This window comes from Cupressus sempervirens, chromosome 2 (assembly GCF_028749045.1).
Source record: "Cupressus sempervirens isolate cs-2001-9-10 chromosome 2, ASM2874904v1, whole genome shotgun sequence".
In the NCBI taxonomy this organism is placed as follows: domain Eukaryota; kingdom Viridiplantae; phylum Streptophyta; class Pinopsida; order Cupressales; family Cupressaceae; genus Cupressus; species Cupressus sempervirens.
This window is the reverse complement of record NC_143119.1, coordinates 596,634,559-596,656,605: the sequence shown is the minus strand read 5'-3', so window position 1 is coordinate 596,656,605 and position 22,047 is coordinate 596,634,559. Positions and strand designations below refer to the sequence as shown.

The 22,047-nt window shown below is 36.4% G+C and overlaps 1 protein-coding gene across 6 annotated transcripts in view; it reads right to left on the bottom strand.

Moving 5' to 3' along the window:
- The window catches only part of LOC149574814 (uncharacterized), a 281,315-nt gene that overhangs the window by 173,854 nt on the left and 85,414 nt on the right, over window positions 1–22,047 (bottom strand). For all 6 annotated transcript variants that reach the window (XM_089814646.1, XM_089814650.1, XM_089814651.1 and 3 more), the window contains exons 7-12: window positions 17,523–17,610; window positions 5,187–5,324; window positions 4,784–5,056; window positions 4,307–4,385; window positions 4,107–4,204; window positions 3,883–3,966 (exon numbers count right to left, since the gene is read on the bottom strand). In XM_089814646.1, the coding sequence (XP_089670772.1) occupies window positions 3,883–3,966; window positions 4,107–4,204; window positions 4,307–4,385; window positions 4,784–5,056; window positions 5,187–5,324; window positions 17,523–17,610 (760 nt within the window). The remainder of the gene's footprint in view (window positions 1–3,882; window positions 3,967–4,106; window positions 4,205–4,306; window positions 4,386–4,783; window positions 5,057–5,186; window positions 5,325–17,522; window positions 17,611–22,047) is intronic.

Here is a 22,047-nt window from a genome sequence, read left to right as displayed (position 1 = left end):
GTTCTGATGCAAAAATCAATCCTTTCAAGAACAATATTAATATTTTCCTTGGCGTGCAAATGATGCTTGCGAGTTTAAAACTCCCCAGATTTCTTGACTTTTGCCATAATAATGTGCAGTTCACACCAACCATCAAAATTATTACAATAAGCTCCCAAGATTATGTGGAAAGGAAAATATAACACAACAAGAAAGAAGACAAATGGACTCGGTCAATATTTTGTAATCCAAGAGTTACACTCAGAAAATCTTCTGCAAAAAAAATCACTGTCAGGAGGTGGAGGTCACCAGGCCTTAACAAGACTGCCTCTACCGCGAGCAACTCTTGCTCATATCCTACTCAGAGGCCACACAAAACTTCGGTTGCAGTTCGCTGCTTCACTTTCAATGTTCGATCACCAAAAGCCACGATACTGTGTGTCAGATATATAATAAGATCTCGCTATGTGCTTTCATATTGCCGTCTCACAGTCTTTGCCAAAAACTCAAAATCCGCAACCTCATCAAATTTATCCAAGGATCAGCAATATGAATATTCGATTATGTCCAAACTTTAGTCTTAGCTCCTTATTGTTTCACTGCAAATTCAACTTATTCTGAACTGGTAGCTTGGCCAAAATTTTCTCCGTGTATGCCAAATGCACAAAATAACCCATTTTAGTCAAGCAGAGATATTAAAATTGGCTCCGAATTTCATATTCTAAGCTCGACTTAATAATGTTTCCGTGCCTTATTACTATAATTTTTCCTAAGACTTTTAATGTCCTTTCTCGGCCTATGAGCAACTAAAGAGCCTAACTTAAATTTGTAGAAGGCTGAAAAAACATTCACCAATAAAATGACTCCCAGGAATATCATAAAATGTCGGGACTGCTATAATTCCACATGGCCTAGATTTTCCAATACTATATAGTCTTTGAAAAATAAAAATATGGCTTTGATGTTAATTTATTTTGATGCTTCCGTCTAAATAATATAGAGATTCCACCAAACTCACAGTTCGGAGAGCATAAATGACCACTTCAGATGCTACCGATTCTCCCAATACCATTGAAAAGCATCCATAAACAGGCTCACATGAAAACAAGTTCCAATAAAGTTGTTCTATAAAAATATTTCTGATGAACCTCTGATTAACCCAAAAGAATAGTAGGTTTGATTGCTCTAATACCACTGTAATATCCCAGTAGAATATTATCTCCAAATTTTCTCAAAAAAATTCAGAACATAAACAGATAAATGATGCAATGTAAACCAGCAAAATAACTAGTAAATTCCCATTAAATTGCCTCAGAATATGTTACTGCATTACACATCAGCAATACAATAACCAGATGACAGATCCGATCTTAAATACAGAAATTATAATCAGACTGGAAATAACAATAAAATGCAACTGTAATCCCAGGTGTGAATTCTGATATGAATCCACCACAAATATGAATCGGGGCTACGTCCAATCCACCCAAGAAGAGCCTGAAGATTTCCGTCCTCGGGATTCTCTACAAGACAAAGGTAGCAGCTTCCCAAAGTTCTCCAAAGAGAAACCAAAAAATTAAATTCAAATTCAAGCATGCCAAAAAAGAACTCCTCATCCTTCTTTTATGCTCAAAACGGTGACCTATTCAGTTTTCTTCTCATGTCCTTTCATCATTTTCATTCTTGTCACCTTTATTCCACTTTATAATATTAATTTGATCCATTTAATAAATTTACATTAAGCTCCCTTAAGCCAAAATTAATACGTTATGAATTTGACTTCAGAATTCCTGATGTCCAAAAAAGGGGACATTACATAATATGACCCCCAACTATATTGTTTATAATGTATATGATCTTTTTCGAAAATGTTCGGTACTTAATGAACTTCCAATTTTGATAAATGTTATAAAGAAAAATCAGCGAAGGCAATTCAGATTTAGCATGAAATATGTAATATGGGTCCCACCAAACTAATTCAGACTTAATTCCTTTTTCTTCTAGTTTAATTCCTTTTTATCAGCCATCCCTATATGTCAGATGGTGTTTAGTAGCCTACCACCAGGAGTGAAAGACAAGATTATCAAAAACATCAAGGTCTTTCTTGTCACAAGGTTCAGCTGAGAAATCTAAAATAGACATGATTGCTTGGGAAAAACAATTGTAAGCCAATAGAGGATGTAAGCATAAATCTCAAAAACAACAAAGAACAAAACAAGTCTTTGGGGACAAAACTCATATGGAAAATGTACAAAGATCTCAATTTATTGAGGGTTAAAAGATTGAGATATTAATATTTGAATGGGGCCGATCCAATTAGCATTCTCAGAACAAATTTCCCTCCAAATGGATCCAGAATCTGGAATTTAATAATGGAATGTAAGGAGGTTATTAATAATGGCATGTCTTGGGATATAGGACCATGGATCGATATAGGACCATGGATCAAGCCCTTTTTTTAGGAAAATTCTTGGGGAGGGTACCCAACATTGGACACATTAGGGAATAACAACCAAACAATAGAAACCCTTGAAAATAGCTGGGGCAGATACGTTAAGGATTATATAGATACACCAAGCAGTAATCCGGCCTTGGGTTGGAAGTGGAAATCAGTGAATGGACTTAACATATCAGAAGTGGTACAAACAAAGATAAAGGAAATTTTGGAACATAGGAAAAAAACAGTTAGAAATAATTTAATGGTACCTGGGCATGTAAAAATTTTTTAAATAAATTAACATTTTATAGAAAATGTGAAAATACGTGTCATGACAATGAGTTTTCAAAACAAGAACAGTGATGAAGTTTGCAGTTTTCAGTTTCAGATTTGTAACATGTTTGTAATAATAATATATGTTAAATGTTTAGATGCACAACAGAGAAAGCAGACTTTAAATATGAACAAGATGATCATAAATCATATAACAATGACATATTGCAGATGATTAACTTCTGACTTGAACTACTACTAATCAGTATTACATCAAAGTTTCAATCGGATTACGTATTGAATTAAGCTTGATAAACAGCAGGCTGATATGCAAACAAAAAAACCAAAGCAAAAGTTGGAAATCTTAATCATGGTCCTTAGCTATGATTCTCTCCACTGAGTACCCACTGAATACCCTGTACTTGGGTACATGTACTTGTACCCAGTATGCGTCCCAAGAGTATGGGTACAACTTACAAGTACCCATGCAGCATATATTATTTTATATTTGTGAACTATCAACTGGCATTTATCTCTGGCATTTGGCATTGATTGATAAAGAATTGGGTCCAATTATGACTAACATACAATAGCACCCGAACATATTTAGAGAAATTACCTAGCCAACCTCTAACTTCCAAGCTAGTTATAGAAGGGTTCTTCTGTTCAGGTCTTTGGGAGCTTGTGAGTGTCGTTGTCAACTAAAATTAAATTTTAAGCATGTAGTTCAAGAGTGACTGACAAGATCTTTTCAAGGCTGTGATTCCTTCATAGAATTATAGTCAAATCATAAAATCCAAGCCACCACCAGCACTATGCTTTCAACTTTCGCCGTCCATAACTCCAGTTTTTATAGTAAGAGATTGCTTATGAAGATATTTTTTAGAGCAGTCAAAGTACCTTATGATTAGTGTAGTATTTCCAAAGAACCATAATTGTGAACAGACATCAATGATACATTTAAGTTGAACCGGTTCATCATATATAACCTGTTTCTATATCAACAGTTTCAACAAGACTCTATTAAGATTTACTTAAATAGGTTTAATACTTATATGATCAATAGGAATCAATTTGTTTGCAGATATGTGCTGTATTTTAGTTTAAATTTTACTAATATTTTGGTATTACAGACTATTGAAATCCAAGCCAACCAGCATTCATGACATTTTAGAATGAGTGAATGTACAAACATGTGCAGGTGAATAGGATGATAAATAGCCTGCACAAGCATCAAGTAGAGACTGATATGATGATGACGTTGAAACCGCTGCAATCTGGTCAATGAAAACATCAATAGAAAAGTTAATGGAACTTCATTTGTTTATTAATAAATCTCCACTATTTAATTTCATATTAATTTGACTTCCATATTTCAAGGAAGTTAAAGACAAAAACTGCATGGTATCAATCTAACCTGTGTTAGAGAATGCTGCACCAAAGGATTTTGCCATTGCCAGAAAGTCTCATCAACTTGATCTGAATTAGAGGTACTTCCAACAACAGGACGAAGGGCTACAAGCACAACATTTCAAGAGTCTTATCCAACTTCCAGAAAGGCCAACACTTCAAGTATCATAATAGGTAAATATTAAACACATTATCAAATTTTCATACCTGGAAGCATTGCTTGAATCAATGGCAATGCAGGTAAGAGATCTGTCTTAGAGTCACCCAACCTGCGACATATAATAGGCTGAAATATTTTAAGACAACAAGTTAGTCTTCTTTGCCATCAAGATATCATGACATTAAAAGTAAGTGTCAACTGTCAAAAGGAGCAACTTAACAATGAAAGAGATAACTATACTACATAAACATCTACATGTGCCCAAAAAAGGATGAACAGGACATAAATAGTGCATAATTTACAACAGAGACATACCCAGGTAAGAAGACCCTATGTTTAGAATAATTACAAAATGTTAACATGAACTGAGCAAATTCCATACAATGTAACTCATCCTTTTAAAAGTCTTAGCTGGGCAGTTTTATCCTAGGATCAACATTGCACTGACTGTAATATGCAACTGGTCGGTAAGAAAAATTTAACCACTAATCATGATGTTTTAATTATAAGAAAGTTACACAAACCTGTGAAGAACAAGCAAAAAGAATGTGAAGTAGTCCCTCCTCTACAGCAGCAATATCTAAAACATTTGAGATATTGAGATCATACATGTCCTCCTCAAAAATTTTAAATTCTTCACCAAAGAGATGTGAATAGTCTGTAATTGGAGTTTGACCAACCAATTCTACTTTAGCTGTCACGTCGTCAGATCCAGGCAATGGCATTGACTCAGTAAGAGGTGATGACACTTCCGGTGAAGATCCAGGTGCTGTAAGTTTTCGTAATAATCTACTAACCTGACAGATAGCTAATGACCTTAGATATTACAGTGAATACAGAATACACACTACATTGAAAAACTATTGTGAAACAGATCAACAATATTGCACCAAAGAAATTAAAAAGACACAGATGTCTTATTCATACTGATCGGCAAACATTTCCAAGGTGATTATCCTTGTAAGCTTTTCTGAGCAACAGAAGAACTGCATCTGGACGGAAAACCAACGAGCTTGCAGATTGTTGAGTATTAGATACTGGACCACGTAGTCTCCTTGGCTGTGCCTAAAAATAAGAAAAGACAGAATACAATCTTTTTGCTTACAATCATTTATAATTGGAATGTAATTCAGAATTTTAAACATATGCAGAACGCTAGAAACAGTAGCATAATAAATAAGTTTTATTATTATAGAAAAGCCACAGAAACTAGAGTGTACTTGCTTCAAATAAACAAAAACAAAGTAAGATGAAGTTTTCATATGAATATTAGTTCAATAACTGAACAAGTGTAAAGAAAGTGGAAAGATAATTATTTCTCCATTGTCTTCTCTTCACCTCAATTAGAATCAATATTTCTCACTTTCCTAAATGTGTAATGATTCTCCCAAATCTATCCCATGGGTCTTAGTGTATTTAGATTTTTAACTACTGCTTGCGGGGAAGGCTTTTTCCCTTTATTAAATTATACATTAAAAATAAAACGTTTGTAGAAAAATATTCATACAAGAGTATATAGAGTTATATAAGGAGATACAAAGAATAATGTGCAACTCCATCAGTTATTCAGTTAAACATAAATAAGGCAAACATATCAACTGAATATTCACAAGATTACAAGAATACCATGCCACATGCACATCACCTTGTCCTACCTTTCAAATACACACCTGTGCTCGTGGTTTAACATGGGATTCTATTGGCTAACCCCCAAGTTGCAGGAAAAAGCAGGTAAAGATCAGATTTCAACATTTCACATTTCTACAAAAGGAACATGGGCCCAGAACATCACAGAAATGACCAGACTCCATGAAATTTTGTACACATTTCTGGGGCCCTACATTCCATTCAAAAAGTTGCTTGAAAGAAAACAAAAACAAAATGAAGAACTGTATAGCGAACAAGTACCCCTCCCACTCAAACTCATTTTCTCTTGGGAACCAACATCTAATTTTAATGATCACGAAGATGACGTAGATGCTCTCAGAGGTGAGCAAAATTTTCTAGTTGATGTGTTCTGTCTCTGGGATTCTAGAATGTGAAACAATGTAAGATTTTGACTTGTATTTTCAGATTGTAAACTACGATCTAATTTAAAAGCTTTAAAATCATCTCAATCTACATAAAACAATTCACAGCTACATTTGTGCACTAACAATGGAAATCGCTTTTTCGGGGGGAGGGAGGAGGTTGATAATTACATTATTTTAAGAGATGCTTCTCTGTCATTTGTCTTCCAGAATCCTCAGAAATTCAGTGTTTCCTGGATACCTTGGATATAACTAGTTTCTGTTGATACATAGTAGCTTCGGTCAGATATAAGGATGATTGCTTGTATTGATTATATATGTGTATGTGTATGTACGTCAGTTCATTATACACAGTTTTGTGCTCAATAAAAATGGTCATTTCATATACCTTGGAGACAAAGAAATCACTCTTGTATTAAATCAAAACTCTATATATCACAGTAAGTATACTGAAATCTGAATTTGCAGATTATATTATTCTCTTGGTACAGATCGAGTAATGATCTGATATACATGCGTAGAATTAACCAAGCAAAGATTAAGCATACTAATATTGGATCATAATTTGGATCAAGCAACTGATCCATTCACTTTCTATGCAGATCTACGAATTTGCACTAATAAAATTGGTTAAGTACTAACTAATCTGGGTTATGACTAAGTTTGTTTGTTTGAATGAAGGGCCATGCCATGAACAGACATGGCTCCACATTGTGGAGACATGTCCTTTCATGACATGTCTCTTAGAGACAATACTTATACCAATATGAAATGGCCGAGAGAGAGATATAGAAATCAATTAATATTCTCTCCTTGGAAGTTCAACAATTCAAGTTGCAGATATAAAGTGTAATCAAGTACAACAGTGACAAATTTATCTAAACTTAACAGTTTCATTTTCAAAAATGGTCAACCATATCAATAAACGAGAAAGAGCAACTTATCACCAACGAGAACAAAGTTTACAAGTGCAAAAACTCGTGAAAACAGTGCTCGAGAAAATGTTCACATAATCTGTGTAACGGTTCATATAACAAATAAGAGAAGGAAAAAATCAATACCGATGAGAATGGGCATGTCCAACCATTAAGAATTATTATTCAAAAGAACTAAATGTCTTACAAAACAAATTGTTTCTAAAAATCTCTAATCTCAATCAAAAATTACTTTCCTTTCAACCAGCTTCCCAAGACCAAAATTTTTAACATTTAACTTATCATGTCTTGAAGTTTTGGTTTTGTTCCTTACTATCAAAGTAGTAGTTTTGCCTAGAGATTCAAATTATAATATACAAAAATAGACATTTTCAAAATACTTCGACTACCCATTCCTACATTGGAAACATAATTAATTAAAGAGACCACCAAAACATTGAGGGGTTGAAGTTATCCTATGTTCCACAATGTTTCAATGATGGGATGGTATAGCACACATTTTTGGAACATTTCCTAGAGTTCCATTTTTAAGGGATGCAAGGATGGTGGTATGCGCATGTGTGTGTGTGTGTGTGTGTGTGTGTGTGTGTGTGTGTGTGAGAGAGAGAGAGAGAGAGATGTCAATAACAGATAACAATAATATGGAAGTAACCATGAAAACAGTAGTAAGATAAGATAAAGATAACATATATTTATTAATGCCCAACAAGAGACCACAAAGAGAGGCTAGGGCACTGGAAGAAATACAAGGAGTCAACAGCCAATAGCAGGAACACCAAACGGTGCCCAAGGAAAGAAAACAAGAAAGAACCAAGCAAGAACCGAACAAAGTACAACTAAACCCTCTTCACCGATGAGAAGTAGTCTAAAACCGAAGGATATTGTCTGGGGTGAGATTAGGCCCCGAGCCATCTCAGGGAAATGTTGGAAGTGGGGTGTCGCTGCGAAGTGTAACCTCTACGAGGTCTCACAAACCTAGTGTGTCCAAAAATAAGAGGGTCGAGTGAGCACTTCATGACCCAGGTTGGAGACATATGTGAAGGAGTTGATAAGCTGATCTGAAGCCTGTCTTGTTACATCCCAATTTTTGACCTAGCTTGAAATATAGCTGTTGAGGTTCGCATGAAGACAGTTGGCAGTTTAATTTGATATAATCTGGCGAAATGGTAAGATAGTTGGTCGTTATGATTTCAAGTGAAGATGACATGTTAGTTGATTGTTAATTGCGAATTCATGGAATTAAGATGAAAGGTTAATTGTTATGATTATTTATGATTAAATAATATATAATTTAATTACGAAGAATTTTCCTTCTAGGAAGCATGTCGAAGGGGTGAAAGCATTATCAGAAAAGAATTAGGCAGGGCATCACCATCACTGGGCAAACGAGTAAAGGACCTAGCCAGAATACATCTGCGGAACTTGCATGAGTTATTTAATAATTTAATTAAAATAATTGGGATAAAATATTAAACATATATCAATGGATTTTTAATTATCTTTTGTCGTGGTACTTTTAATATTTGTTTATAAATGTTCATTTAAATATAATCAAATATTTTGGCACCATTATTATTTAATAATTTAATAGTTGTAAATTATAATAATGATCGAATTATAATAATTGTATTATTATAATCTTCAAATTTTAATCTTCCAATTCTTTCCAACTTCTTATTCTTTTCTTTCTTCTTAGTCAATTTAATATTTGGTATCCGAATGATCATCTTGGGTTGGAAATCAATTTAATATTTTGGCATTTGGAACTATTTTATAATCTTTTCATTTTAATCGTTTCCTCTTCTCTTTTTAATTGATTTATTACCTTGGGGATTTATGTCGATTTAAAGATTGGAAATCGTATGGATTCTTGTAACCATAGGAAGCTGTATAGTCAAGCCTTCCATTTTAATTGAGCCACACATTCAAGATTGAACTATTCTTTTATTCTTCCTCCGTGTCAATACCTATTATCCGAAGTTCTCAGTAATACAAGGTCTGGAATTCGGAAGCTTTTTCTGCACACAATCCGTCACTAGTTTTACCATCTCAACCTTGCCGCAAGTTGTGGAATAGGGAGAAAGGCAAATACTAGAATCAAAGGAAGCAGGAGTCACGTAAGGCTTATGTTGTTTGTTCTTGTACCTTTAATCACTGAATCTATACCATAATCCACTATGCCGAAATGATATTCATGTTTAAGAAATGTTGAGTCTATAGCCAAGGTAAGGATATATGCATGTTCTCCACCCTATCATTGAGCCGGCTGTGAGCCTGGAATATCCATTGGAGATTGATTGAACTTGAAATAGTTTATAATTTTTCCAAATAAGAAAAAGTTGTGAAGCTGTCTATTTCCTTTCTAGTCTGAAAATCGAATATTATTGGTTTAACTATTCTATCCAGCATCTCATTAATAATCTTTGTTTTAGTTTAAACCTTGAAATATGCAATAGACTCTTGAGTAATGACTTTGATCAGATTTTTGATACAATCATCTTTGTCTGGTAAATATATATATTCCACACCAAGGAAATCATTGGTGAAATACCATTAAAAGTGAGGATGTGCAAAGCTAAAGCAGTGGATAGAAACACGTTACATAAAGATAGGTCAAAGAATAATTTAAACTTGTTCCATCTCTTCCCTTTTCTGATTTAGTATTTTTCCCCAAAGCTGGCTATGCATAGCAGTTTTGTGAATAATATACAATATTAGTGGTTGGTTCTTCTGAAGTGCACATTCGAATAACCTTGAGAATACATCATTTATTAATCCAGATGGTAGTTGTTTAAAACTTGATTGATTTTATAAATCAACATGCTTTTCCGAACAATCTAGAATTACATCAACACCGAGGAATTCACCAGCTTGATGACCTAAATGGTGAAGAGGTGGAGTTCATCTGCTAGAACGCGGAAAAGAGATCCAGTTATGAATACATTAAATAATTTAACATTCAATTTTTAAAGAACATAATCATGTAACCACAAATTGTGAAATGTTGGATACATGTATAAATGACTGAACCGGTTGATCTAAGCATTCCTAACACCTGGGATCCACCCGGCTGTATAGCCAAGAAAAAGGGTGACGAGGTGAAAGAGAAGATCTTTGTAACAATATGAATTAGTATCAATTATGTCTATTACTATTAAACATTTAATATGAATTAATAAATAGCTCATGCACTTTCCTATTATCGTGATCTCTTGCTGCCAAGTTGTATGGCGTGTTATATATCATGATGCCCAGTGGATGGAATAATGTCCCCTGTCAATTCCGGGTAGGGAGTGCCTTTCTCGTTAGAGATCGTGTGGGGATATATTGTGGTCTAAGGTTGGGTGGTAAAGCCCTTGACAATGTTTCACCTCTCTCAAAATGTTGGATATGCGTCAAACAGAGATAAGCCATGCATTCAATTGTTTATTGGAAATAGGTATTATTATTTTTATTTATGAGGAGGTAAGATTAAATTGAAGTATTTCATTGTTATCATCATTTTACTTTCATATATATGAATATTGAATATAATTATTTATCTAATCTTGAGAAACTGTCTCAGATAAGTGATCGGAAGGAAAAGAAATCTGAAGCCCTAATTGATTGGGTGACATATGGAACCTTAAATGATACAATTGTATTGGAAGCCCTAATTGAATCCATTGACGCGAAAGCCCTAAAGTGAATCCGTGGTCGCAGAAGCCCTAAAATGAATCCATGGTATTGGAAGCCCTAAGTGAGATAGCGGTATCAAAAGCCCTAAATGAATCGAAGGTAAACAATGCCCTAATTGATACAATGGTATGTGATGCCCTAATTTAAAATAATAGAAGTATTTAATTTGATTTTAAGATAGCCGTTTTTGGATGATAGTTGTCATATGAAATTGTTATAGTGTAGTAGTAGACTAACACGGGTGGTTGCAGAAGCATCCCTAGTTTGATTCGAACTTAGTTTTCTGAGGTATGTGGTTTTTCAATTTCTGTAGTAATTTCATTTGATGGTAATTCAAGTTTTTAGTTAAGAAATTTTGTATAGCTGTTTTTAATGGTAAATCTTATTCACATGAACATGAATGATATAACAGTCTTCCTATGAAATGAAATAGTAACTATATTCCTTCAGTATGTTGAATGATAAATTAGACCCGGGAAAATCGGATGTTACATGTCTTGACATGATTTGAAGTTGGAAGGTGTGATTTCGGAGCCACATGGCCTCCGGGAGGTATAACGCAAAACACCGCTAATTGATGTATTTGAAAAGGAAAGAAAAGGGACCTGCGCTCTCTCAACAAGTAGTAAAACCTCCCCCTGATCTCATAGTAGATAAGACAACAGAAAATAGTCTTAGTTTCCACCTCCCACAACGGACAAAGGCAGCAAGTTCGGTCTTCTTTATCAATCTAACAGTCTATCTAAATACGGAGCCTATGGGAGGCCTCTTTGAAACAACCTAAAGAATTGTGGAGGGCATGGGTCCAGCAAAGAGTAAGGTACTAAGGGTGCACAATAATCCCATCTTGAATATCTATATAGTGCTCAGCATAAAAACCCATCCTCAAACGAAGCCCCTCCCCCACCCCGCATCCCCCACCCCCGGGGGGTTACTTTGTTTCGTGACAATATATTATCTATTTATGTCGAGCTTGAGATGCTCATTGAGCTCCTACAAGGAAGGAAGGAACTAAGTGGGGGCATCCAAAGAGAACTAAAAGGAGGAAGACGATCTATCTCAATCCTAAACAAGCCCAACAAGGCTAATGCCTCGGCATACCAGCATTGGGCTCTGCCCATGGAATCAAAACTTGCAACCGCCTCAAAGGAGCAATAGGCTAGATAAGAGTATCTCTGACAACCATCGGTCGAGTTAGCAAAGCTTCGAAGACAATGAAGGAACCAAACCAGACCAAAGATGGCCCCAAGCTTAAAAGGATGGACTTGAAACTCAACCAAAATGATGTTGAGGAGTGGACCGATGGCACTTGATGATGCACTGAAGAAGCAGAATTTGGACTCTCTCTACCGCAACCTAATCTAACTCTAGAGGGTCCCCACACAACATAGCCAAAAATCACAATCGGACTGGCTAAGGAGTCCAAAAGAGATCTTAGACGTGGTAACCGAAAACTAGCGCCTACAACATTGTCTCTCCAGCATAGCAAGGGAACCAAACCCCTTATTAACACAGGGCTACAAAGCAAGCTTCATACTGAAACGAGGTCCAGAGAACTTGACCCACAAGTAAGTGTAAGAGGATGCAAACTCAATCTCCTCGCACTAGAAATAGAAGTGGAGATGGAGGTCTTCAAGTAGTTGAGGACCATCACCAGGGTCTTGCCCAAGTTTACAACCAATTGTCATAAGTTACAAAAGGAAGCCAAACTCGTTGGTGATCCTCCGAGGAGGCCATAAGAACCACAACATCTACAAACAATAGAATGGAGATAAGAATTTGATGCAAGCAGCAACCATCATCTGGGAGAGAAATCCTAAAGGAAGGCCTCGAGTTTGTCGATGTCAATGCCAAATAAGGTGGAAGAGAGACAGAAGCCCTACTTCACACCAATGGTGTTATGAATAGGGTCCGAGAAACCCTGCGATGTCTTGAATCTGGGCACCACGCTCTCTTAGAAAGTCATGATAGCTGTCAGAAGAACTGTTGAGATCCCAATGTCTCTAAGTCGCTGAAAAAAAGCCGCTTGAGGAATAGAATCAAATGCCTTGCAAAAGTCCACAAAGCAGCAATAGACTTTCATTGAGCGGTGTTGATCGTCCTCAATGATAGTCCACAAAGTCAGAATGTGGTCCATGGTGTAAAAGTATGTATGAAAGCCAACTTATCCCCTTGCCCAACACTAATGTCGATCAAGCTCCCTGGATTAGACAGTGTTCAACACAGTGGCATAGACTTTGGAAAAATTGTTCCCAACCATAATGGTCTAATAGTTGTTGGGGTTCGAGATCAACCCGATCTTATGAATTGGATAGATAATATGCCACAACCTAGCATTAGGGAAACTGGTACAAACCACTCTATTAAAAAAAATTCTGAGGAAGGAGTCCAAACCTATGATACCAAGCTTGAAGAGTTCCACTTGAAACCTTTCCTCAACTATTGTCTTGCTATTGTTCATGAATCTAACTTCCTCACAGATGTTGGAGAAAGTGAAGAGATGGCAATAGGGTCGGGGATCAGGTGAAGGGAAGGTTGGCCAAGGATATCGTAGGGTGGAGGTGTGCAAAACCAAAGACTTGTGATCCAAGATGGAAGGGGGGAGGGTGGCAGGGGAACAGAGTTCGCCAAAAGAGCTTGAGGGACTTCAGGAAAGACACTAAGGGATCTACACTGCATCATAAAGAACAAATGTTTCTTACGTCAAAGAAAGCGACAGTAAGCAAGCCTCAATTTAGAAAACAAGGGTGAAACAGTGCAAAAGGCAGAGTGAACCGAGCAGTTAAAGCACTTAGAATCCTCATCAAACCACCAATTCATAGGACAAGAGCTCCTACATTTGAGATTGTGTAATAACCCAGTTGGTTATGGCTCAAACAAACTCCGATTTAAAACTAAATTGGGTTTGACATTTTGTCAAACACTTTGGAAACAAGCTCTAATACCACTACAATAACCCAACTGGCTCTCAAACAATCTATGCTACAGAATTGATTTCTTTTTTTTTGTTCTTGAAGTTTTGCAATTTTTGATACAACAATATAGCAGCAAACTAGAAGATTTGAAAATAATAAATTTTAACTCAAATATTTAGATATTACATAGGGAATATACCACTAAAAAATTTTAGATTTCAATATCAACTTAGATATTGAGTATTTTCACAAAATACCAACAACCCAGTTGATAAAATATTCACTCTTATCTAAATCAACAATATCCTAAAAAATTAGAAGCTACACTCCATGAACTTACAAGTAAGACATGCCTTGAAACCCTCTAAAATGAAGACTAGCAGCAACAAAGAATTCTTCGACAAACAAATGCAACTACAAATTTGGAAAATGTTGCTCCCAAAGTGCACATAGAGAATAACACCTAGCAACAGATATAAATTTGAGCTCAACCAACTCCAAATTAACCAACACACAATTTGATATGACAATTCTAAAGAATCCCTTCACAAATTCCAGAACAACCTCTGGCAGCAAGAAAAATTAAACTTATCCTTAGCAACAATTAATACAGTAGGAGAAATGACAAATCGTATACCTTGGCACAATTTGCCAAGCAATCTCAGAATTGAATCTACAATACTTCAGCTGCTCAAAGCCTTATACTTCAGCAAGGGCACAAAATTTCAGAACTTCAAAAGTGTCACAAAGACAACAAGAGAAAAATAACTACCAATCAGATGCTTTACTCATCAAATGGGCTCATATTTATAATCTCCAAATGGCACAAAGTTTCCCAAATGAACTTCACTCAAGAAGCTTCCCACACAAAACATTAAAATATTATAAAGTGCCATTGTAATCTAATTTATTAATTGTTTTTGGCTCCGAAAATGACATTTTCCACCATAACTTAATATTCTCACACATAAGGCCATTATTTCTTGTTCCCACGATTTAAAACTTTTCGTCCCAGTTCCAACGAGCTATGATGCTGAGGTGACCAACAAACAACACCAACAAAAATAACAACCTCAGAGTATTTAGATTAATAATAATAATAATAATTCACCCATCTTGCAAAATCTGACCACCAAAGTGATCCTAATGATGAAAGATGGTGAATGAACCTAATGGGGTGACTTACTATAACTAGACGCTCCCTCCAAGATTCTTGGAGCTCAAACCGAAAGCCCAAAACAAAAACTGAGAGTATCACCCAACTCCTCTAACTCAACTGAATTCATCGGAACCAACAAATGTAATAACCCCAACAGGTTATAACTTCTTCAAACACCAAAGTTCTTTATACTTTACTTGTTTGACATTTCGTCAAACACTTTGCAAGCAAGCTCTGATACCACTGTAATGACCCTACTCAAATATGATCCCAAAATGCTGATAAAGGTTCAAGAAAATGCTTTGCATACAAGGGTCATTTGACTGATATAAAATTTCAGTTTGCTTTTATGGCTCTTTCCTTCACTTAGCATCAATAAAAATGCTTGCAAGAAGACTCTGAATTGACTAAACAATGACCTAACATGAATGTGCAACTTATTTTGACAATATTCAATGCATATATGTAACTGAAACTACTTGCAATATGCAGCTACAACAACTAGTAATTTTGACAAACACTTGGGATGCAAAATTATAACATTATTTACGCCAAAAAAGAGAACCTACAGCCAATTGACATTTTGTCAAACAATTGGCATGAAAACTAATAACCTGATCATGAATAATAAATACATATTCAATTACACTATAACAGACCAGCAACTTATGTCTCCTTAATTGCACATAAAATGTCAACTACAATGCTAGTATGAAATGGCCAAGACTCTTGGCTTAAATCCATATGAATAATGCTTAAATTTGTTACAACATTTCACCTACAGCCTTACCTCCCAATATGCATATAAATGATAAGAACAATGCATGTAATATCCAAAGGAACCTGATTGTAGATGGCTGTAATATTTTTCTCCAATGCTGCCTTTCTGCTTTGCTTTTTCCTGTTCTACTTTTTTCACTTGCTTTTTTCGAATCTGCTTTTTTGCTTTGCTTTTTCGAACTAGTTTTTCGGATCTGCTTTTTCGAACTGCTTTTTTGGATCTGTTTTTTCGGACTGTTTTTTCGGACTGCTTTTTTCGGATCTGCTTTTTCGAACTGTTTCCAAAAACTCAAACCCTCAAGTAGTCTAAGTATACAAATTAAGCTCTACTTGAAATGGCTGAATACCACTTCCAAAGTGCAACTCTTCAGAAGGTCTTTCACTTCCTCAGTTATGCAATCTCTTGAGAGGTATCGTTCTCAAGGATTATGCTGAATATTTGCAGACCTAGATGGTGCCACAAATGCTCAAAGAGAATGGTAGTAGAATCATCAATTCCTGTCTCTCCAAATGAGAGGCCAAGTCCTCCATTCATTTACTTTTCTAAGAATGGTAGTAGAATCATCAATTCCTGTCTCTCCAAATGAGAGGCCAAGTCCTCCATTCATTTACTTTTCTAAGAAGTTACTAAGGACTTCTAGAAGCATCCTTTTCTAAGAAGTTACTAAGAACTTATAGAAACATCCATTATAAAATCCCATTATAATGCACTTTTATAATAAATAACTTTATAAAAAAGTGCAACTCAACTTAGAATTATAACATGTAAGCCCAATATAAGAAGTAATGATAAAATATAAATAATATCCCCAAGAGCATAATAAACCATCCAATCCCCAAATAAACACCAAAATGACTCTCTCATCACAACCACCCGTCTACGAAAGTCTGTGATAGACTGCTCTAGCACGCAAAACGATGCCAACCAAAACGAGGACATTACAACAAATTGACTTACTATAAATAGTAAGTCCCTCGAACGGAGCCAAAACACACCATATGCTGCTCAAAAGCCTATAACCACACAATTGAGACCCTCAAATCCAACTGTCAGCTCACGAGGGTCGTGATGGTGAACTGACCTAGCCAACTGCAAGAACCTACTAAAGATGGGGACATTACAGAGTGCAGGATAAGAAGGTAGTGCAATAGGGAATGGAGAGGACAGACTCCCAAATAACAGCATAATTAGTATGAATCACCAAGTAGGTATAGAAGCTAGAAACAATCATACGATAAACACAACTATAACTAAGGAATCACATTCAAATTTCAAAATGCATTTCAGCTTTTCAAAATTTTCAACAGTTAAGATTGTTTATTCAAAGTTAAATTTGAACATGAATATGTTTGTTGGATATAAAACCTTGAACACCAACAAATTAGCAAGTTTTAATATAAGTATGGGCCAAATCACACTATCATTTCAACCATTTGCGTTTCAAGAATATGATGTAAACAAATATCATTCAATCATGAATCATCTGTCATAGCTTTGAGTTAATTCTGAAGATAAACATTGTTAAAAGTATTCCCCATTTGATTAAACCAAGAATCAATCAGAAAAGTTAATAAAAGAAATTTCACCCAAGTGTTAAAATAATTTCTTTTCTTTTCCCACACATGAGGCAATACCATGGTAAGCAACAAAAAATTTCATTGAAATGCCCACACAAGGATATCCTACCAAGGTACCATAATCTTAAAAATGTAAATAAAGAAAAGAGGCTCTAATTGGAAAAACAGTCCTCTCAACAAAGACTTGCCTGGAAATTTGAAGATATAGTAAGAATGCCTTGGTTGCTTCTCACTGGATCCATATCAAGCGTTCCACCTGTAACCTTTGCACTTTCCCTGAAATTTCAAGACAACTCATTCCACTAATTCACAAGTATCACACACAAGAAAAAGCAGAAGACTGAACTTAAACCAAACCAGACTATTTAGTAAAGTCTACTGATAAATATTAAATACGAAGTGTTAACAGAAGAACATCTCATTTACAAATTTCACAAAGAGAAATAATGGAGTGCTTGAGGAATCTTAAATTTAGAGATTAAACAATAAGATAGAGGAACAAAAAAAATCCCGAACCACATTAAAATAATGGGGAAATTTTGACATACCATATCATTTTAATAATAAGCAAACCTAATCTTATAATATAAAAGGAAAATAAAACTTTAGTTGGACAGAATGTACTCCTCTCTACAACAAAAATGCTAACAAAAGAATATTTCATTTGCAAATATAATGAAGACAAAATGCATTAAATATGCATTAAACTTGGAAATAAAATAATAAACCAGAGAAATATACAAAAGATTTTATAAAACATGTACATTCTGCTGTATAAACTAGTGAAAAAGAAATTTATTGCTTATCTCTATGAATAGTAAATTCCAAGTTTAATCTCCAAGTGGTGTGGTGAAATGGCAACAGCAGGTACCCGTAAAAAAGTGTAAAAAATTGGATTCTTTTGTAAGCTCACAAATGTATGTTAACTGTGAATTTAGTCTTGTTAGATTATGTTTCAGAATGCAGGAAACCAATTATACTAAAAACATTACAAAATAAAAATAAAATCATGAACCTTCAAAACAATATAGGATCATTAGATTGAACAACCCTCACGAACATTAGGTAGTCGGAACCCATCAAAACTCCAAAGACAAAGAAAGAATAGACAGGCACTTTCAAAGCATTAATAACAACAGGTAGAAGTCTATAAATAAAAAATAGCTAAAAAATGACAATTTGCAAAAACCCATTATCGACTAGCAATTGAGTGGTCGTGCCAAAAAATATATGCATTATAATGTAAAATGGAGGAAATTGAAGGCCAAGTCCTTTGCAATAGACTAACTGGAATGTGGCATAAGGCCACCTCAAAATTTACAATATTACCAAGGCAACTTGGCTTCCCTTACCCTCCTTAACCACTCATCACGCATGCTTTGAGTCCTCTTTATATCTTCCATGGTATGGTATACAAAATCAGAACCTTTGCGGCTTGACCCCACAAGAAATACCTCATGTTTGATACCCTCAACTTGAGTGCCACCATTGGAAGATGCAACAACATCATTACCTTCATGTGACAAGGGTGATACATCATGATTAGATCTGCAGTTATAAATATCTGAATAGATGTCCTACCTCTGTGTCATATTTTCAACATTTCCAAGCACCTCTTCTACCTTCATGCCTTCATCAAAGGACCCTTCAAGTCCTTTCTCTATGTCTTCAATTTTCACCATATTCATATTGCATTGTTTTTCCTTGGGTGCGTCTGACATAGAAGTCTGCAATTCTTATGTGTAAAATAAAAAGTGTGCTATGCACAACTCCTCACCAAGCTTACCCATGTTATCCTCTTCTCAAGGCATCAAAGTATATCTCACTTAGTGTGAGGCAATTATCTCTATCCGCAAGTTAGTCTAGGTAGTTTGATTTTGCTACTACCAAGGCCTCCTTGAGATCATAGAAGTCGGCAAGAGATGGACCTCCCTCAAAACCATCTTGATACCCCAAAGCCTTTCAATACAAAAGTCTGAAATTATTATGTGTAAAATAAAAAGTGTGCTATGCACAACTCCTCACCAACCTTACCCATGTCATCCTCTTCTCAAGGCATCAGAGTATAACTCACTAAGTGTGAGGCGATTATCTCTATCTACAAGTTAGTCTAGGTAGTTTGATTATACTACTTCCAAGGCCTCCTTGAGCTCATAGAAGCCGGCAAGAGATGGACCTCCCTCAAAACCATCTCGATACCCCAAAGCCTTTCAACACAAATCTAGCATTATCTTATGAACAAGATAAAAATGGCTTAGAGTTGCCATGGCCATACCTGCATTTACCCTAAGTTGAACTTCCAAAGGATGTAACTTACAAGAAACAACTCCTCCATGTAAAATTTCTGATTTGTCTTCATAATCATGCACCTCCAAATTATGTGAGCTAATAGGTGTATGAGGAAAATCGGAATCATATGATAAAGTGTCTCATTGTCGTTGAATACCACATACTAATTTTTTTGGACGAGGAAGGGTTCGAAGCGGCAAGTAAGGCTCTTCAAGCTTGGTATTTTTACTTTGGGTTCCTTTCTCATTATGCTCTTAAACAGGGTGGTTTGTATTGGCTTTCTCAACTATTGGTCGCAATTTATTATCTATCTGATTCATAAGTTCGAGTTGACCTTGGACCTCAACAAGTATATGACCATCATGATTGGGCACACATTTGCCAAACTCTATGCCACTATGTTGAATACTATCTTATACAAGGAGCTTGATCGGGGGCAGTACCAGACTAGGAGGTAGGCTAGTTTTCGTATTGATTTTCAGACCATAGACCATATTCTGACTATGTGGACTATCATTGAGGGTCAACACCACTCTACAAAAGTCTAATGCTTCTTTGTGCACTTTCACAAATCTTTTGACTCTCTTCCTCAGACAACTCTCTTCCAGCAGATAAGGGACTCTCTATGGCTATCATGGGACTTTAAAAGAGTGTTGTGGGCATATTCACAACTCTGTAGGAAGTTCTCGGATCCTATCTTGAGCACCATTGGGTTGAAGTAGGGCTGCCCTCTCTCCCCTACTCCTTTTGCTATCTACATTGACAAGCTCGAGGCTTTCCTCTGAGATTTTGCACTCCATGGGGATTGTAGCTACTTACACCGAGTTTTGATCTCTATTTTACTATTTGTTGACGATTTGGTTCTTTTGGCTTCTTCCCTAGAGGGGCTCCAAGAACTTCCTGATGGCTTGCCTTTCGTCTATGTCTTGCATTGTTAGCTATGAACTTGGGCAAGACCCGAGTGATGGTCTTCAACTACTTGAAGACCTTGCATCTCTACTTCTACTTTCAAGGCATGGAGGTCGAGACCACACACTCCTATACTTACCAGGGGGTTAATTTGTTCGGACCCCGTTTTAGTACGAAACTTACCATGCAGCCCCGAGTGAATAAGGGACTTGATTCCCTAGTTATGCATGAGATACAGTGATTTAGACATCACTTTCAAGACACCCAAACCATGATGTCCCTCTTGAACTCCTTGGTTAGGTCCACCACCCTCTACAGCTCTATTGTGTGGGGGCCCTCTTTCCTAGAGTCTGACTAGGCTTCAGTCAAGAAAGTCCAAACCCTCCTTCGGCATATCATCAGATGTCATCGATCAACTCCCCACAAGTATTATCTTGACCAAGTTCAGGGCTCAACCTTTCAAGCTCTGAACTATCTTTGACTTGGTTTGGTTTCTCCATCAACTTCGAGGCTTTGCGAACTAGGCTAACAGTTGCCACAGGTATTCTTACTTAGTTTATTGCTCCTTTGAGGTGGTTGTTGGATCTGATCCTGCTGACAGACCTCATTGTTGGTTTGCCTAGGCCTCTTCTCTCCTTGGTTCGATTGGGATTGTGATGGACCGTCTTCCGCCCTTTCAGTTCTCTTTGGATTCCCCCACTCACCTCCTTTGCTCCCAGCAAGAGCTAAATGAGCACGTCAGGCTTAATATCTACAAGTAGTATATTGCCACAACATAGAGGAACCCTCTGGGGGGACTCCACTTGAAGATGGCCTTTTATGTAGAGCACTATATGATGATTCAGGACAGGGTTACTGTGCGCCCCTAGTATCTCACTCGTCATCGGACTCATGCCCTCTATATCTCTCTAGGTTCTTTTAGAGTGGGCTCTCACCACCTTCGTATTCAAATAGACCACCTGATTGATAGGGATGACAACATTTTCTACCTCTACCCCATTGGGGAGGTAGAATTTGAGATCCATTTTATCTTTCGGTGTCCTATCTACTATGTGATCAGGGGGAGGTTCCACTGTCTTTTCAAAGAGTGCGGGTCCCTCTCCTTTTTCTTCAACAATACTAATCAGTGGTGTCTTTCCCTCTATCTCCAGGGGGCCCTGTGCTTTGTGACCATACCTTGGAGTCCCTACTTTCATCGAGGCAGACCCCTGACCTGCCCATCACCTATTTCTTCTCACCTGGGTCTCTTGCTTGAGGGAAGCAGCTGTCACTTGACCCTATCTCTTTGGGTTACACTATGTCTATAGGCCTCGCAAAAGATGCGCTCGGCAACTTCATTCTTCCAGCAAATCCTCCAAATGGTATGGGACACAGCCTCGCCCTAGACTATATCCTTCCATTCTGGCCTACTTATCATCTATGAGAAGTATTTATTCTTTTCTGGCTTTGTTCTTTCGCTTTCTTTCTTGGTCTTTTCATAGACACTATTTGGTGATCCCGTTGTTGGCTATTGTC